The 16,412-nt window shown below is 42.3% G+C and overlaps 1 protein-coding gene across 1 annotated transcript in view; it reads right to left on the bottom strand.

The window, feature by feature from the left end:
- LOC115155066 (clathrin interactor 1) overlaps positions 1–16,116 on the bottom strand; it is a 38,212-nt gene extending 22,096 nt beyond the window's left edge. Inside the window, exon 1 of the mRNA XM_029701858.1 lies at positions 15,955–16,116. Coding sequence (XP_029557718.1) covers positions 15,955–15,995 — 41 coding nt within the window. The 5' untranslated portion in view covers positions 15,996–16,116. The remainder of the gene's footprint in view (positions 1–15,954) is intronic.
- Positions 16,117–16,412: the final 296 nt, after the last annotated feature.

The following is a 16,412-nucleotide window of genomic DNA, read 5'->3' as shown; positions in this document are numbered from 1 at the left end:
CTTGTGCACAAGCGTTTTGCCCCATTATTCTTTTTAAAATTCTTCAAGCTCTGTCAAGTTGGTTGTTGATCATTGCTATACAACCATTTTCAGGTCTTCCCATAGATTTCAAGTATATTTAAGTCAAAACTGTAACTCGGCCACTCAGGAACATATACGGTCTTCTTGGAAACCAACTACAGTGTAGATTTGGCATTGTGTTTTAGGTTATTGTCCTGCTGAAATGTGAATTCATCTCCCAGTGTCTGGTGGAAAGCAGACAACCAGGTTTTCCTCTAGGAACCAGCCCGCCCTACCGTACCTCCTTGCCAGTCCAAATAAAATATAGATACAAGCTGCGACAGAAAGAAACATCAATCTCAGTTAAAGCATCCGAGCGAGCGAAACAGCGCCCCCTATCTGTCTCAGTATGTGTAGACCATGTATCTGATGCTGTCTGGACAGTGAAACAGCGCCCCCTATCTGTCTCAGTATGTGTAGACCATGTATCTGATGCTGTCTGGACAGCGAAACAGCGCCCCTTATCCATCTCAGTATGTGTAGACCATGTATCTGATGCTGTCTGGACAGCGAAACAGCGCCCCCTATCCGTCTCAGTATGTGTAGACCATGTATCTGATGCTGTCTGGACAGCGAAACAGCGCCCCTTATCCGTCTCAGTTTGTGTAGACCATGTATCTGATGCTGTCTGGACAGCGCCCCCTATCTGTCTCAGTATGTATAGACCATGTATCTGATGCTGTCTGGACAGCGAAACAGCGCCCCCTATCCGTCTCAGTATGTATAGACCATGTATCTGATGCTGTCTGGACAGCGAAACAGCGCCCCCTATCCGTCTATAGACCATGTATAGATCTGATCGAGTTGTGACTGTCAAATGAAGAGCGTCTAAAATGTGTGTCTAGTATTATTATTATTATTATTATTATTATTATTATTATTATTAGGGTTCCCGTGTGGCGCAGCGGTCTAAGACACTGCATCTCAGTGCAAGAGGCGTCACTACAGTCCCTGATTCGGGTCCAGGCTGCATCACATCCGGCCGTGATTGGGAGTCCCATAGGGCGGCGCACAATTGGTCCAGCGTCGTCCGGGTTTGGCCGGGGTAGCCCATCAATGTAAATAAGAATTTGTTCTTAACTGACATGCTTAGTTAAATAAAAGGTTACATTTAAAAGTCTAATTATTTAAAATTTGCATCAAGAAGAAGGGGAGTGTGGCGAAGATATGGTGCGTCCATTTGGCAATGTCTGATTGTCTTAACTCACGGTGTGCACCACTCATTGATTCTTCGCCTCACACAAGTCAACAAAAAATTTCAAACATTTAACAGTCAGTTTTTTAAAACAACCATTAGGAATGATAGTTCCTCAGTATTTGAAAAATCGTTCCAAAACTCCCGGCCTCGATAATCAACAAGCGTCGGTGTGAAAGAGCAAAATATCATGATCTGATGATTTCATATATACAGTGGAAACGTCATTAAAAAAACATTACGTCCCGAACTCACCGGTGCAGGAACCAGGAACAGGCTAGTTGATACAACGTTACAAGTTCCCTAGCAACAGCTTCAGGACAGACCAAGTGACGACTGAATACAACGTTGCACTTCAATAGCTCAAGTCAAGACAGATAGAAAGGGGAGGCAGGCGGAGTAGAGAAATGAATGTGATTGAAAGAACCGTAAATTGTCATCAAGATATTTTCTACAGTTTTTATTTGTCAGCTTTAGGCCTATGTATTTTACTTACTTGACAATGGAAGTTAGGTCCACTGCTGCATCTGAGTTCTGTGCTCAAATTTCTTTAGCTGCCAATGGATGGCAGTGTATCAATGTTTCCATTGAATTTTTGAATTTTAACTTTTAGATTTTTATAATTTTACTTCAGATGATGATTAACCATGTGACAATGATTTTAAGAAACAAAAGCGCTATTATTGAAATTAAACTGTTCCACGAAAATGCGCATATAAAAATAATCATAACTGGCACGCAGATCGGTAGAAATTGTGGGATAAAATGTAAGCTTCACCAAACTTGAAACTCACAAGAATTCCTATGGTCTTTAAGCTACTATTACAGCAACTAAAAACAAAAAAAAAATGGTGAATGTGCTAGCACGTGCACACAGGAGGTGCCGTGAAAAAAAACCTGCCCCGCTATGGAAATCAAAGGCCTGTCCAACTGATTCGTTCTGGCGCCGGGTCTCTTAATTAATCTCTTAACGATTACAAGCATACCCATTACATGATGCAGCCACCACTATGCTAGAAAATATGGAGAGTGGTACTCAGTAATGTATTGTATAGGATTTGTCCCAAACATATCACTTTGTATTCAAGACAAGAAGTGAATGGCTTTGCTGCATATTTCGCAGAACTACTTTAGTGCCTTGTTGCAAACAGGATGGATGTTTTGGAATATTTTTATTCTGTACAGGCTTCCTTTTCACTCTGTCAATTAGATTCGTTTTGTGGAGAAACTACAACAGTGTTGATCCATCCTCAGTTCTCCTTTCACAGCCATTAAACTCCAACTGGAATTATGTTTTTAGAAATGTATTACAAATGACAAGCTGAAATATCTTGAGCCAATAAGTATTCAACCCCTTTGTTATGGCAAGCCTAAATAAGTTCAGGAGTATAAAATGTGCTTTGTGCAGTGACCAAAAAATATAAATGTAATCAGTTTTAAATTCAGGCTGTAACACAACATTTTGAAGAAGTCAAGGGGTGTGAATATTTTCTGAAGGCGCTGTATCTAATCAAGACATATCCAGTGCATTTGGAAAGTATTCAGACACCTTCACCTTTTGTTAGGTTACAGCCTTATCCTAAAATGGATGCATTATTTTATTTGTCAATCTCCACACAATACCCCATAACAACAAAGCCAGAAAAAAAACAGGTTATTAGAAAATTTAGCAAATGTATTACAAATACAAAACAGAAATAACTGAATTTAACAAAAAGTATTCAGACCCTTTGCTATGAGACTCGAAATTGAGCTCAGGTGCATCCTGTTTCCAATGATCATACTTGAGATGTTTCTGCAACTTGATAGGAGTCCACCTGTGGTAAACTCAATTGATTGGACATGATTTGGAAAGGCACACACCTGTCTATATAAGGTCCCACAGTTGATAGTGCATGTCAGAGCAAAAACCAAGCCATGAAGTCGTAGGAATTGTCCATAGAGCTCCGAGACAGGATTGTGTCGAGGCATGTTTTTCAGCAGCAGGGACTGGGAGACTAGTCAGGATCGAGGGAAAGATGAACAGAGCAAAGTACTGAGAGATCCTTGATGAAAACCTGCTCTAGAGCGCTCTGGACATGAGACTGAGGAGAAGGTACACATTCCAACAGGACAACAACCCTAAGTACACAGCCAATATAACGCACGAGTGGTTTCGGGACAAGTCTCTGAATGTCCTTGAGTGGCCCAGCCAGAGCCCAGACTTGAACATCTCTGGAGAGACCTGAAAATAGTTGTGCATTGACGCTCCTCATCCAACCTGACAGAGCTTGAGAGGATCTGCAGTGAAGAATGGGAGAAACTCCCCAAATACAGGTGTGACAAGCTTGTAGCATCATACCCAAGAAGACAAGAGGCTTCCCTATGTAGCTACAGTGCATTCGCTAACTATTCAGACCCCTCCACTGTGTTCTTGGGGACCTTCAATGCTGCAGACATTTTTTGGTACCCTTCCCCAGACCCTTCCCCAGATTGTGCCCTCAACACAATCCTGTCTCGGAGCTCTATGGACAATTCCTTCGACCTCATGGCTTAGTTTTTGCTCTGACATGCACTGTCAACTGTGGGACCTTATATAGACACTTTGACAAGAGTATCTTGTTTAGACCGTTGGGGAAAAAAAATAATATTTAAAATCACCAGGAATCCAGTAAAAAAAAAAATTACATTTAGGAAATCTTTTCAAGTATTCCCGCAAAAAAAAGATAACAAAATAGATGATCGTGTCAATATAATCAAGTTATGAAATTATTGTATTTGAAAATACCATCCTCTTTTTGTGGTCAATTTGCAGTGTACAAAGTATAATTCCGTTCCGACCCCCTCTCTGACAAAAATCGCCCCGAGGCTGAATCTAGTTGCCTACCCCTGCTCTAGAGACTATCCCTTCCCCTGCAGCTGCCAGCACTTTTACCAATCATCCCTAATGTCATTTGGACAGAAAACTCAGACACTTCCTCCACTCTCACTAAATCCCACAGACCCACCCGCACAGGGAGGGAGCAGGTTGACAGGAGAGCCAGGCAGCTCTGGAAGCCATTACCACAGTGGGCCATGGATGATGTAGCGTTAAGTGTGAGAGGAACAGAAAAGGTGGTTAGGTCTGAAAGCTTGAACACCTGTTCTCACTGGGAAGGAAATGCAGCTCCTTCTACTACTTAAGTCTATAATGTATCAGATTAGTTCACTTTCACTCCGCTGCCAATTTCTTCCACATGTTGTTGATGACAAAAAAAATATGATATAATTCTATGGCTCTAGAGTGCTAACAAGAGGGAGGGAGATTGACTGAATTACTGAACCTAATATTGGCCTAGCCAGGAAATCGAACACACAAACCTACATGGAAAAGCATATTTACAACCCCCCCCCCATTGAACCTATTCACACTCAGTCTATTTGCATATATTTGTTTGCACACCATAGCCTAATGGCTGGAGTAGTTCGTTTTCAGCCAGAATGCAGTGCACCAGATCTAAAGGATCCTAAAAAATAAAATAAAAAAACAGGTCAGAGATAGTCTAGAGTAGTGGAGTTGACCCTGTGTGACCACTGGTCTGATTAGTCCACAGATGGCTGCTGGCTTTAGCCTGGGCATCACCACAGACAGGTGGTCAGATCCTTAGGAGGTCAAGGGTCAAGTGCTCAGTGACAGAGGGCCAGATGGAAGGACAATGGAACAGAGCTGGGGAAATAAAACAGCACCAGAGACTGATGAATGAGCCAATGATATCAAGTCTGAGGAAAACAGCCAACTGATTACACATAGCCTACACAGAGATCAACAAATGGCAACAACTCAAACAGGTTTGTTCCAAACAGGATACTTCGTTAGATCTATGAAGCATGTGTGTTTCATGGTGGATAGATTAACATAAAACAGAGAAAGAAACTATACATTCAGTGCAGATCTGGGATAACTCAAGTTTTAACTACGCTTTGTGGAAAGTAACTATTTCTGGGGGAATAGTTACTTTGGAGAGGAATGCAACTATTTGAATACAGATCCCAAAAAATGACAACTTTAAAAAATATATTTGAATACAGATCTCAGGAAGTGACTACTTTTCTGAAACTATTAGATTGGCCGCCTTCGACTAGGCCTAATGGAGGGCTGTATCTGGAACTGCATGTTGAAGACAGAAATAGAATGAATAGAACACACAATCTCCTATAGTATTCCAATCTGACGGTCACATTTGATCTACACAATACATTTCTATCTGAACATGTAAACGTCCATTCTCCTGAATGTCTATTGGCCCAGGTATACATCATCAAAATCAATTTACCCATTTTATGTTGTACAGATAAGTGTAAGTAAGTTGCGATGATCCACTGACTACTGTATGACTCTTTCAACATTCCAATGAAAAAGTTGAAAGCTGCAAATATATTTTTAGAAGACCTGAAAATACTGCAGACTAATTCAACGCTATTTGCAAACAGCAAGTTGGATGCTTAGCAAAAACAACTTTGATCCCCTCTGTCCATCTGAGGGTAAGTGCTCTCATTTAAAAACACACAATCTTTAAATGGTGTAGTATAATAAAACTGTAGTTACTTTAGGATCAACATTTTATTAGCATGTTGTCACATAATATTTTGTTAATTGTATTTGAATTGCATAGCAATAAGCAGATTTTTTTTTTTAACTACTCTACACAAGAGGAATAGTGACCATTCCTTATACCACTTATGGAATAGCTCCATTATTATGCAATTATAAAGCAATTTGCAAAGTTCTATGTAAAAGGGTAACACTACACATTAAGGTTACATTTGTAAAGGGTTTATAAAGAGGCTATAATTACATTAAATGTTATTTCATCATTTGTAAATGCCTTATAAAGCATTAATAAACAGTTATATCCCATTGGTCTACAAAGTGCAATAACTGGTCAGTGTTTGTCAAACAGTGAGCTAAAATGTACCTCCAGTTATTAACAATTTATAAATGCACTTACAAATGCTTTTAAGATGAACCCTTATGTATCATCATGCATCCATATTTTCAATAGTTGCACTGTTGAACAAATAGTTATCTTCACACTTTTGTGTGTGATGCATCGTTGCTCTGTCACAGGAACACAAGACCGTTGGTTTGTGTCTTGACACACCTTTGAAACCCTGATGCCGTTGCCAAATTTACATCTATTAATCAATCATCATTACCCCTTACCAGATGATATCAACACACGTATCACCTCTCTGTGATAGTCCCAAGTATGGTAACAGTAATACCAGTGGATGAGGTATCCTTTCACAGCGTTACATGTTTTGGACTTCATACCCCATATTCATTGACTGAATATGTTTAACAAAGTGTTGAATCTTCTCTCATGTATTGATGAGTATCCAATACTGCCTATAAGTATGTCTACGCTCTGAGTGAACTCTCAAATCATCTATAAATTATTTACCCATATGTATAAATGGTAAAAGTATAATCTTATTTTAGTGACAGACCTACATGTACATATTACCTCAATTACCTCGACACCGGTGCCCCTGCACATTGACTCTGTAACCCCTGTAGATCGCCAAGCTATTGTTATTTACTGCTGCTCTATTTGTAAATTCTTATCTCTTACTTGTTTTTTTTTTTTAATTAGGTATTTTCTTAAAACTGCATTGTTGGTTAAGGGCTTGTAAGTAAGCATTTCACTGTAAGGTCTACACCGGTTGTATTCAGTGCATGTGACAAATAACATTTGATACCTATAAACATTTATAAATTCAAAAAGAATACCTTATTTTAAAAAGTGACAGACCTATAAACATTTATAATTGAGTTATCAACATTTAACTGCTAAAAAATGTTTTTACTTTAAAAACAAAAAATGAAATACAAGATATTTTATTGCCACGCCAACCAAGGTCGGTGGCATGTGTATACGGTACAGCATGGGGTAGCTCCTACATGACTAATATACACATATAGCCCAACCTCACAAACATTCAAAACTGAACCAGCAGCTGTTGTTTAACCCTGTACTTTTTCAGTTGTCTTAGAAAGCACCCAGTCTCTGCTTGATGAATGTGGTTGGAGTTGATGTCTCATTTCAGTGAGTCGCTGATGTAAGTACCGAGGAATTTGAACGAGTCTGTCAGGGTTATTGGTTGGTCAGTGATTATGGACGGGGGCCTTGAGGTTCTTTCTTCTCCTGGAGTCTATTATTCTCTGTGGTTTTTGAGGATGAGGTCGTTGTCACCACCCGAGCCACTTCACGGCGATACTGTGTTTCATTAGCTAGCTACGACAAATGAAAGGGGTTAGATAGTTATCACAATTGTGGTTAACACACTAGTTAGTTAGCTAGCTAGTAAGTTCGTCTTACAATTGGAACCACTTATGTTAGTTTGCTGACAAAGGATGCTGGCTAGTTTACCAGCAACCCATCTAGAGAGAGACTGTACCAGAGTTCAAAGGTTAGATAACTAGCTAGCTAGCATTCTAATCCCAAAAAGCTAAACAAATTGCAAGAAAACTGTCATGTTGATGTTAGCTAGCTAGCAGCTAATGTTTGCTAGCTAGCTAAGCTAACCAGCAAACGTGATCTAGTTAGCTATATCATGCCAAAGATTATCTTGTGTTAAATTGTAGAGCAAAATGTCTATATTCAAAAATAAATTTTAGATTTGACCTAATACTAGCTAGCTAACGTTTCTTAGCTAGTGAGGTAGGACAGATGTGCTAGCAAACGTTATCTAGCTGAGCAGAGAACTAAATCATACAGCAGACGTTCTCTATTCAAAAGTGAAACAAATTGCATAGAGAATCTCTCTCCTCTGTCAACATTTTTATCTTGTGAACGTTTCTTTCGCGCAATCTTTGTCTGGCCTTTGCACACTTCTCATAGCCAGGTCCATCATGATTCTTCACAACGCACCATCACATGTCATTGTCTACTCTTCATTCTGTTCCAGGTAGTATTTATTTCAAGAGGGTTTCACAGATCTTACAATGTCGGGAATTTTTCAGAAACCAGTTAACCACACCAATAACATAGCTTGAGATGAAGCCTTCATTCCTGGAATAAAAGGTGTACCAATGCATCAATCATGGGTTTCAAATTTGGGGCAAGATGCATCATGGGAGTTGACTATAGGTCTGAAAACCAATAATTTCTGTTCCTGGGACAGAGCAACGATGCACCACACCCAGAAGTGAGAAAATAACTATTGTTTAACTGTGCAACCATTGACAATGCGGTTGCATGATGATACAAAAGGGTTCAATATTACACAATGTTATAACCAATTTAGTAATGTTTTACAGTGCATTTACAAATGCTTAAATAACCGTAATAATGTAATTACAAACCCTTTATAAATCCTTCACAAATGGAACCCTATTGTAAAGTGTTACCGAAGTGGTAGTAAAGTGTCACTCTTGTCTCACTCATTATGAAAATATATGCGTCTACTCTAGTGTTGAGGTGATTCCATGGTCTTTTCTCAATTAGATTTCTTCACCTCCTGCCGTACTCCCTCGCCTCCTTTTAAAAAGGTCAAAGATAATTGAGGAGAGATGAGGAAGAGAGTGAATGTGGATTAAAATGACTATTAATCAAACTTTATTAGTCAAACGACGTTTACAGGGGTGGACGGACCCCACGCATTTAAAAAAAAATGTTTTTGTAAAGTGACCATAACTAATTAGGGCCCACCCCATTTGGTCGATTGTTTGTTTTTTTGTTGAGCAGTTGCAAAAACATATATATGTATACATACACACACACAAACATACGTTTTATGGCACGTCTTGATTGACGCCTGTCTCAGTGGACTAATCCAAAACAACTACAATGTTTGTTTGGTTCCCGTAATTTCTGTTAACGCATTCAATATATTATTAGTATTTTACAGTTCTCATTGTAGGAGTGGACACATTGTTTGCGGAGCGCACAACCTAGGCTACACTTGTGAGAAACAAGTTTTGGTTTATTTCATTCCATGTACAAGTAGTCAATTTATTAATTGTGTTTTCTTTGGAGCGCTCCTGTCAATGTTGAGTAAGGATGCGCACCTGATTACACATAGAAGTAGGCCTAGGCTACATGGCCTGCGAGCAAATGTAGGCTTATAAATGTGCCCATTTGGGGATCTCATAGTATTTCTGACTCTTAACTAATGAGCTGTGGAGCTTCTCAAAGTAATTGTCTCTTCACCTCAAACAGCAAGTAAACAAAGTATTTTTTTAATATCTATTGAGAATGAGTTCCTCATTGTAGCCTATTTAAAAAATATATTTCCAGCTCTCTCCTTTTCCATAACCACTGAGTGAAAGGGGGGAAATGGTCATGCTCTGATACAGTGAAAACGTCATAAAATAGGCCTACCTGATAACTTCCTATCCCTTGCGCCAATACCCTGCAGCTGTGTCTGTCCGGAACTCACTGGCTCAGGAAACTCAGGGTGCGTAATCTTTGATTAAACGTTGCAAGTTTGGACCCCCCAACCAGTCAGTATCAGGTGGACCCCCATTTGCCTCATGCAGTGCTACACATCTCCTTTGCATAGTTGATCAGGCTGTTGCTTGTGGAATGTTCTCCCACTCCTCATGGGCTGTGGGCGAAGTTCCTGGATATTGGCGGGAACTGGAACATGCTGATGTACACGTCGATCCAGAGCATCCCAAACGTGCTCAATGGGTGACATGTCTGGTGAGTATGCAGAACTGGGACATTTTCAGCTTAAAGTAATTGTGTACAGATCCTTGTGACATGGGGACGTGTATTATCATGCCAAAACATGAGGTGATGGTGGTGGATGAATGGCATGACAATGGGCCTCAGGATCTCGTCACGGTATCTCTGTGCATTCAAATTACCATCGATAAAACGCAAATTGTGTTCGTTGTCCGTAGTTTATGCCTGCCCATACCATAACCCCACCATGGGGCACTCTGTTCACAACGTTGACATCAGCAAACCACTCACCCACACGACGCCATACACGCTGTCTGCCACCTGCCTGGTACAGTTGAAACCAGGATTCATCCGTGAAGAGCACACGCCTCCAGCGTGCCAGTGGCCATCGAAGGTGAGCATTTGCCCAGTGAAGTTGGTTACAACGCCAAACTGCAGTCAGTCAAGACCCTGGTGAGGACGATAAGCACGCAGATGAGCTTCCCAAAGACGGTTTCTGACAGTGGCAAGGCGTTATTGTCCCCAGCACAAGGTGCACCTGTGTAATGATCTTGATATGCCACACCTGTCAGGTTGATGGATTATCTTGGCAAAGGAGAACTGCTCACTAACAGGAATGTAAACAAATTTGTCTACAAAATTTGAGAGAAATAAGCTTTTTGTGCGAATAGAACATTTCCGGGTTCTTTTATTTCAGCTCATGAAACCAAACCTGTCCATGTTGCATTTATATTTTTGTTCAGTGTATTTTTTGCCCAGGTGTGCAGCAGTATGACTGACAGAGACAGCAAGATGAGATCTCCACAGCAAAGCCGTTCCAAGATTTGATGGAAAATCTCAGTCCACTGAATAATGAATGACAGCGGTGTATAAAAACAGATGGCCTGAACAGGCAAGTGAACCAGCGATGTGCTTACATTTCAAGCAGACTAGGAAACACACGCACACAGAACGGCCCACTATGTTAAAAAATATTCCGCTGGGGATGAGACAAAAGAAGATGAGCTGTGGGTCTGAATGAAAGGTACAGGCAAACAGACAGAGCCCAGGCTTCCCTTCCCTTCCAACTCTCTCAAACAGAGACAGAGACCAGGCTTCTCTTCCAACTGTCTGCATCCTGGGCCTCTTTGTTGTGCAGGCCCGCCGCAGCAGCGTTTCTCCTGCACTACTGAGGATGAGCCTGCTTACCTACACATGCAGCCTGCTGAAAAGCCACAGCACTGCACATGAAACAGTCTTTCACTCTCCCTCCTACTACACTAGAAGAAAAACACCACCTCCTGCTTCTGATGAACAGTGGTTCTAGGCGTCAGTTTTCAGATGGAGATAGTGGTGATGAAGGGGGCACACGGGACAACAGCAGCGAGGGAGGAGGGCCGGGGGGCTCACTGATGCATATTTGAAGTAGGAGGCCCTGGTCTGACGAGGACGTTTGCAGGGAGAAGAGGCCCTGGTCTGACGAGGACGTTTGCAGGGAGAAGAGGCCCTGGTCTGACGAGGACGTTTGCAGGGAGAAGAGGCCCTGGTCTGACGAGGACGTTTGCAGGGAGAAGAGGCCCTGGTCTGACGAGGACGTTTGCAGTGAGAAGAGGCCCTGGTCTGACGAGGATGTTTGCAGTAAGAAAAGGCCCTGGAGGACACAGCTGGCAGCCGGGCTGATGTAGGAGCTACTCCTGACGCTACTCACACAGAAGACATGTTACATTTAAGTCATTTAGCAGACACTTATCCAGAGCGACTTACAGTATTGAGTGCATATATTTTCATACTGGTCCCCCGTGGGAATTAAACTCACAACCCTGGTATTGCCAGCGCCATGCTCTACCAACTAAGACACACGGGACCAGAAAAGAGAAGAAATCTATACCAGTGGTGCTGATTACTCTGCAGTGTGCTGGGGGATATAGAATAACGTACTGCTGGAAGTCATGCCTACTAGGAAGAGCATTAACTGAGAACATGGATTTTCAGATGTTCTGCTCATTACTGTAATCTAAAGGCATAATTAGCATTTCCCAGACATGTGACTCAGACATTCAAGCCGTAATAAGCCGTGGTTCATTGTAAAGCTGTAAGCCTAGACAGTGAGGCCAGCTAAGGGCAAGCTAAAGAACTTATGCTACCATATCCTCTAATAAAAGGAAGTAAACTTGGACGGATGATTTCCTTTCTAACAAGGAACCAAATTAACAAGGTGAGGAAGTTATTTTATATTTGTCTTCACAAGAGTTTGAGAAGAGGGTCCAGTCTTCAGATCTTATCTGAGCGAGAGTTGTCAAAACGTCCCTCTTCTTGAATGTCTTCAGGACCAGGTTTCCTCTGCTCCATTCAACAGATCATATCTTTCCACATAATAGTGCAATGTTTGATATTTTCATTCACCACAGTGTGAGCTCTGAGCTCTTCAAAACAATGCCATTGATTCAGCCATGATATCGATCTCACTGCATTGGCTGATGGGACTTGCAGTCCATTAACTGGCAGAGAACATCCAAAGACTCAAACACTTACACAGGACATGAAGCCTGCCTTTAGAGTGGCTATCGTTAGTCACTACAATGTAATGATATCATACTGAGAAAAAGCTTCCACTGAACTCATGCCTATACCACTATACACTTGGAGTGGGCCTTGAATTAAAGTAATCATTCAAAGAAATTCATGATTTGGCTCTCATTTCTTAATTTCTCTCCTGTGTAATAACTGACATGGGAACAGACCTAATAGGCTACAAGTAGAAGACAAAACTCAAAACAAGCAATAGGAATATTACCAAAGCCCCTCCCATCCAGCAATAGGAGTACTACCAAAGCCCCTCCCATCCAGCAATATGAGTACTACCAAAGCCCCTCCCCTCCAGCAATAGGAGTACTACCAAAGCCCCTCCCATCCAGCAATAGGAATACTACCAAAGCCCCTCCCATCCAGCAATAGGAGTACTACCAAAGCCCCTCCCCTCCAGCAATAGGAGTACTACCAAAGCCCCTCCCCTCCAGCAATAGGAATACCACCAAAGCCCCTCCCATCCAGCAATAGAAATACGACCAAAGCCCCTCCCATCCAGCAATAGGAATACCACCAAAGCCCCTCCCATCCAGCAATAGGAGTACCACCAAAGCCCCTCCCCTCCAGCAATAGGAATACTACCAAAGCCCCTCCCCTCCAGCAATAGGAATACTACCAAAGCCCCTCCCCTCCAGCAATAGGAGTACTACCAAAGCCCCTCCCATCCAGCAATAGGAATACTACCAAAGCCCCTCCCCTCCAGCAATAGGAGTACTACCAAAGCCCCTCCCATCCAGCAATAGGAATACTACCAAAGCCCCTCCCATCCAGCAATAGGAGTACTACCAAAGCCCCTCCCCTCCAGCAATAGGAGTACTAGCAAAGCCCCTCCCATCCAGCAATAGGAATACTACCAAAGCCCCTCCCATCCAGCAATAGGAGTACTACCAAAGCCCCTCCCCTCCAGCAATAGGAGTACTACCAAAGCCCCTCCCATCCAGCAACAGGAGTACTACCAAAGCCCCTCCCATCCAGCAACAGGAATACTACCAAAGCCCCTCCCATCCAGCAACAGGAATACTACCAAAGCCCCTCCCATCCAGCAATAGGAATACTACCAAAGCCCCTCCCATCCAGCAATAGGAGTACTACCAAAGCCCCTCCCATCCAGCAATAGGCTTACTACATGACCAATCCCAAAGCCCCTCCCCTCCAGCAATAGGAATACTACCAAAGCCCCTCCCATCCAGCAATAGGAGTACTACCAAAGCCCCTCCCATCCAGCAATAGGAATACTACCAAAGCCCCTCCCATCCAGCAATAGGAATACTACCAAAGCCCCTCCCATCCAGCAATAGGCTTACTACATGACCAATCCCAAAGCCCCTCCCCTCCAGCAATAGGAGTACTACCAAAGCCCCTCCCATCCAGCAATAGGAATACTACCAGAGCCCCTCCCATCCAGCAATAGGAATACTACCAAAGCCCCTCCCATCCAGCAATAGGAGTACTACCAAAGCCCCTCCCATCCAGCAATATGAATACTACCAGAGCCCCTCCCATCCAGCAATAGGAATACTACCAAAGCCCCTCCCATCCAGCAAGGCTCCTTAACAGCTTCTACCCCCAAGCCATAAAACTGCTAAACAATTAATCAAATGGCCACCGGACTATTTACATTGACACCCCCTCCCCTCCATTTGTTTTGTACACTGCTGCAACTCGCTGTTTATCATCTATGCATAGTCACTTCACCCCTACCGACATGTACAAATTACCTCAACTAACCTGTACCTCCGCACACTGACTCGGTACCGGTACCCCCTGTATATAGCATCGTTATTGTTAATTGTGTTACTTTAGTTTATTTGGTAAATATTTTCTTAACTCTTCTTAAACTGCACTGTTGGTTAAGGGCTTATAAGTAAGCATTTCACAGTAAGGTCTACACTTGTTGTATTCGGTGCATGTGGCAAAGTTTGATTTGACTAGATTACCAATCTCAAAGCCCCTCCCATCCAGCTATGATCTTGAGTCCCAGACAGCTAGTATTGATCAGCCACAGAACAATCCATGATGACCATGGGTTCTCCTCCTCACTTATGGGAGGGACAATATACACAAACATACATCTAGCCTAAATGCATATTCTGCTAGACATGTGAAAAAACACCAGTCCTCACCAAAAATACCATTCAACTGGCTAACCCACTGAAGCAATGTCCCTCCCTGTGCTGCAATCACACCACAAACAACTGATGGCAGTGACACAATCCACAAGGTGTGGCAGTACATAGACTGTTCTCTAAAAGCTCAGGGTCTGCAGTGAGCTCTCTGAGACCAGGGTGGCAGGAGAAGGCCTTCTCGCCAGCTGTATCAATAACAGACCCTATTCAGCTGAAATCACGCATGCCTAACAGGTGGCACCTGCTCAGGCAGCATCCGTTACTGCAACCTGACTGCAGGCTCTGCCCATGAAACAGGCACTTGGCTGGAACCTTTTTCTGCAATTGCTTGCAAATCGGGGAAAACTATTAGACTAAGGAATTATGTGTCACACACAGTCTTTCACTCATTATCATAACGGTCTTTAAATAAATGTTCGGAATAAGCAATTTGCACTTTTCCAATACTGATGCATGAATAACTAAATGTTGCCAGGGTATGGAAACGTCAAAACCCTCTAGCTATCCATTTAAATAATGTTTGTTATGCACATGATGTAGTGAACTATTCCATACACAACACATACAGATCCTTTGCAATGCACTAACTTAGCTAGCTAAGAGATGTTGTGTCATGCTGTATTCCTCGTGGGTCAGGTCCACTTTCAGTCTGTTATTCCAGGTGTTTGATGATATGCCTGGTATGACCAATATCCGGCAGACAGCTGTATGGCGCTGCTGCAACGTCTTCCGTCTAACGGTAACCAGGAACGCGACAGCCTAGTGCACAGACAAATGCTAGTTGATGCCTTAGATAGCTAACTAACGTTACAATTGTGGTCGTGTAAAAAACGTTTCAACCAGAAAACAATACAATGGTCATTTAGTTCAACTTCTATAGCGAGTAATGTAATGAACATAATTAAACGAAAAAGTGCAAATGACAGGTTTGATGAAGGTCTTAACAGTCATTGTGGCTAGCTTAGTTGTGTTAGCTAACGTTAGCTAGCTAGTGAGCTAACAATGATAAATTAATTTAGCCAGTTTTGTAGCTAGCTAACGTTAGCTGTGAGTTAACGAGGGCGTCCCATTGTTATTGAACGATAACATTATTGGGTAAAACATAAATCTAGCCAACTAGCTAGTTTATAGTTAAAGGTTAATACATTCCTCCAAAATATTGCTAAACATGGAATAAATGGGTATTACTTTGCATATTGGAGTCTGTATGTTTATAAGGGACATCAGAGGAATGTAGCCAGACTGAGCTATCAGCTGAGGAAACCGCGTGACGTCACCAGACCAGTGTTTCCCTAGCCAGCTAACGGGCCCTGCAACAACATGACAAGCAGACGAAAACAGCACGAATACTCACGCTTTATCCACCATTTCCCTGACTTTCCACATATTTAGCATGTAGACGCTCTATCAATTGGCTCGCCGCCTCAATAATGCGTCGTCCAGTCCGTTTCCAACCACAGATGGACTAGTGTCACCGACAACACCTTCCGCTAGCCAGCTCTGTGGGCAGGTTACTACGGCAGACGTCCTCTACACGTCATTAGCTCACCCGGACAGGTTGTGCTGGGATTTTTTAAAAACATTTTGGCCTAAAAAGGTAAAGAAAAGCAGCTTTTCACCTGCTTCATTATTCCTGTACTCAGAACCAATCTGCATATGAACATAGGAGAGGTATCTTTATGTTCCTACTTCCTAGACCTCTGTCAGCCCAATCATTCTTTAGTTAAATACACAAGTATGAGATTTGATGTTGTAACTGTGAATTGAATAGTTACAACTTTTCGCTGTTTGGCCGCATAGCTGGCTCTGCTT

The sequence above is a fragment of the Salmo trutta genome, chromosome 19, assembly GCF_901001165.1.
Source record: "Salmo trutta chromosome 19, fSalTru1.1, whole genome shotgun sequence".
Lineage (NCBI taxonomy): Eukaryota > Metazoa > Chordata > Actinopteri > Salmoniformes > Salmonidae > Salmo > Salmo trutta.
Note: the sequence above shows the minus strand (reverse complement) of the source record. Positions and strands in the feature narration are given on the sequence as shown.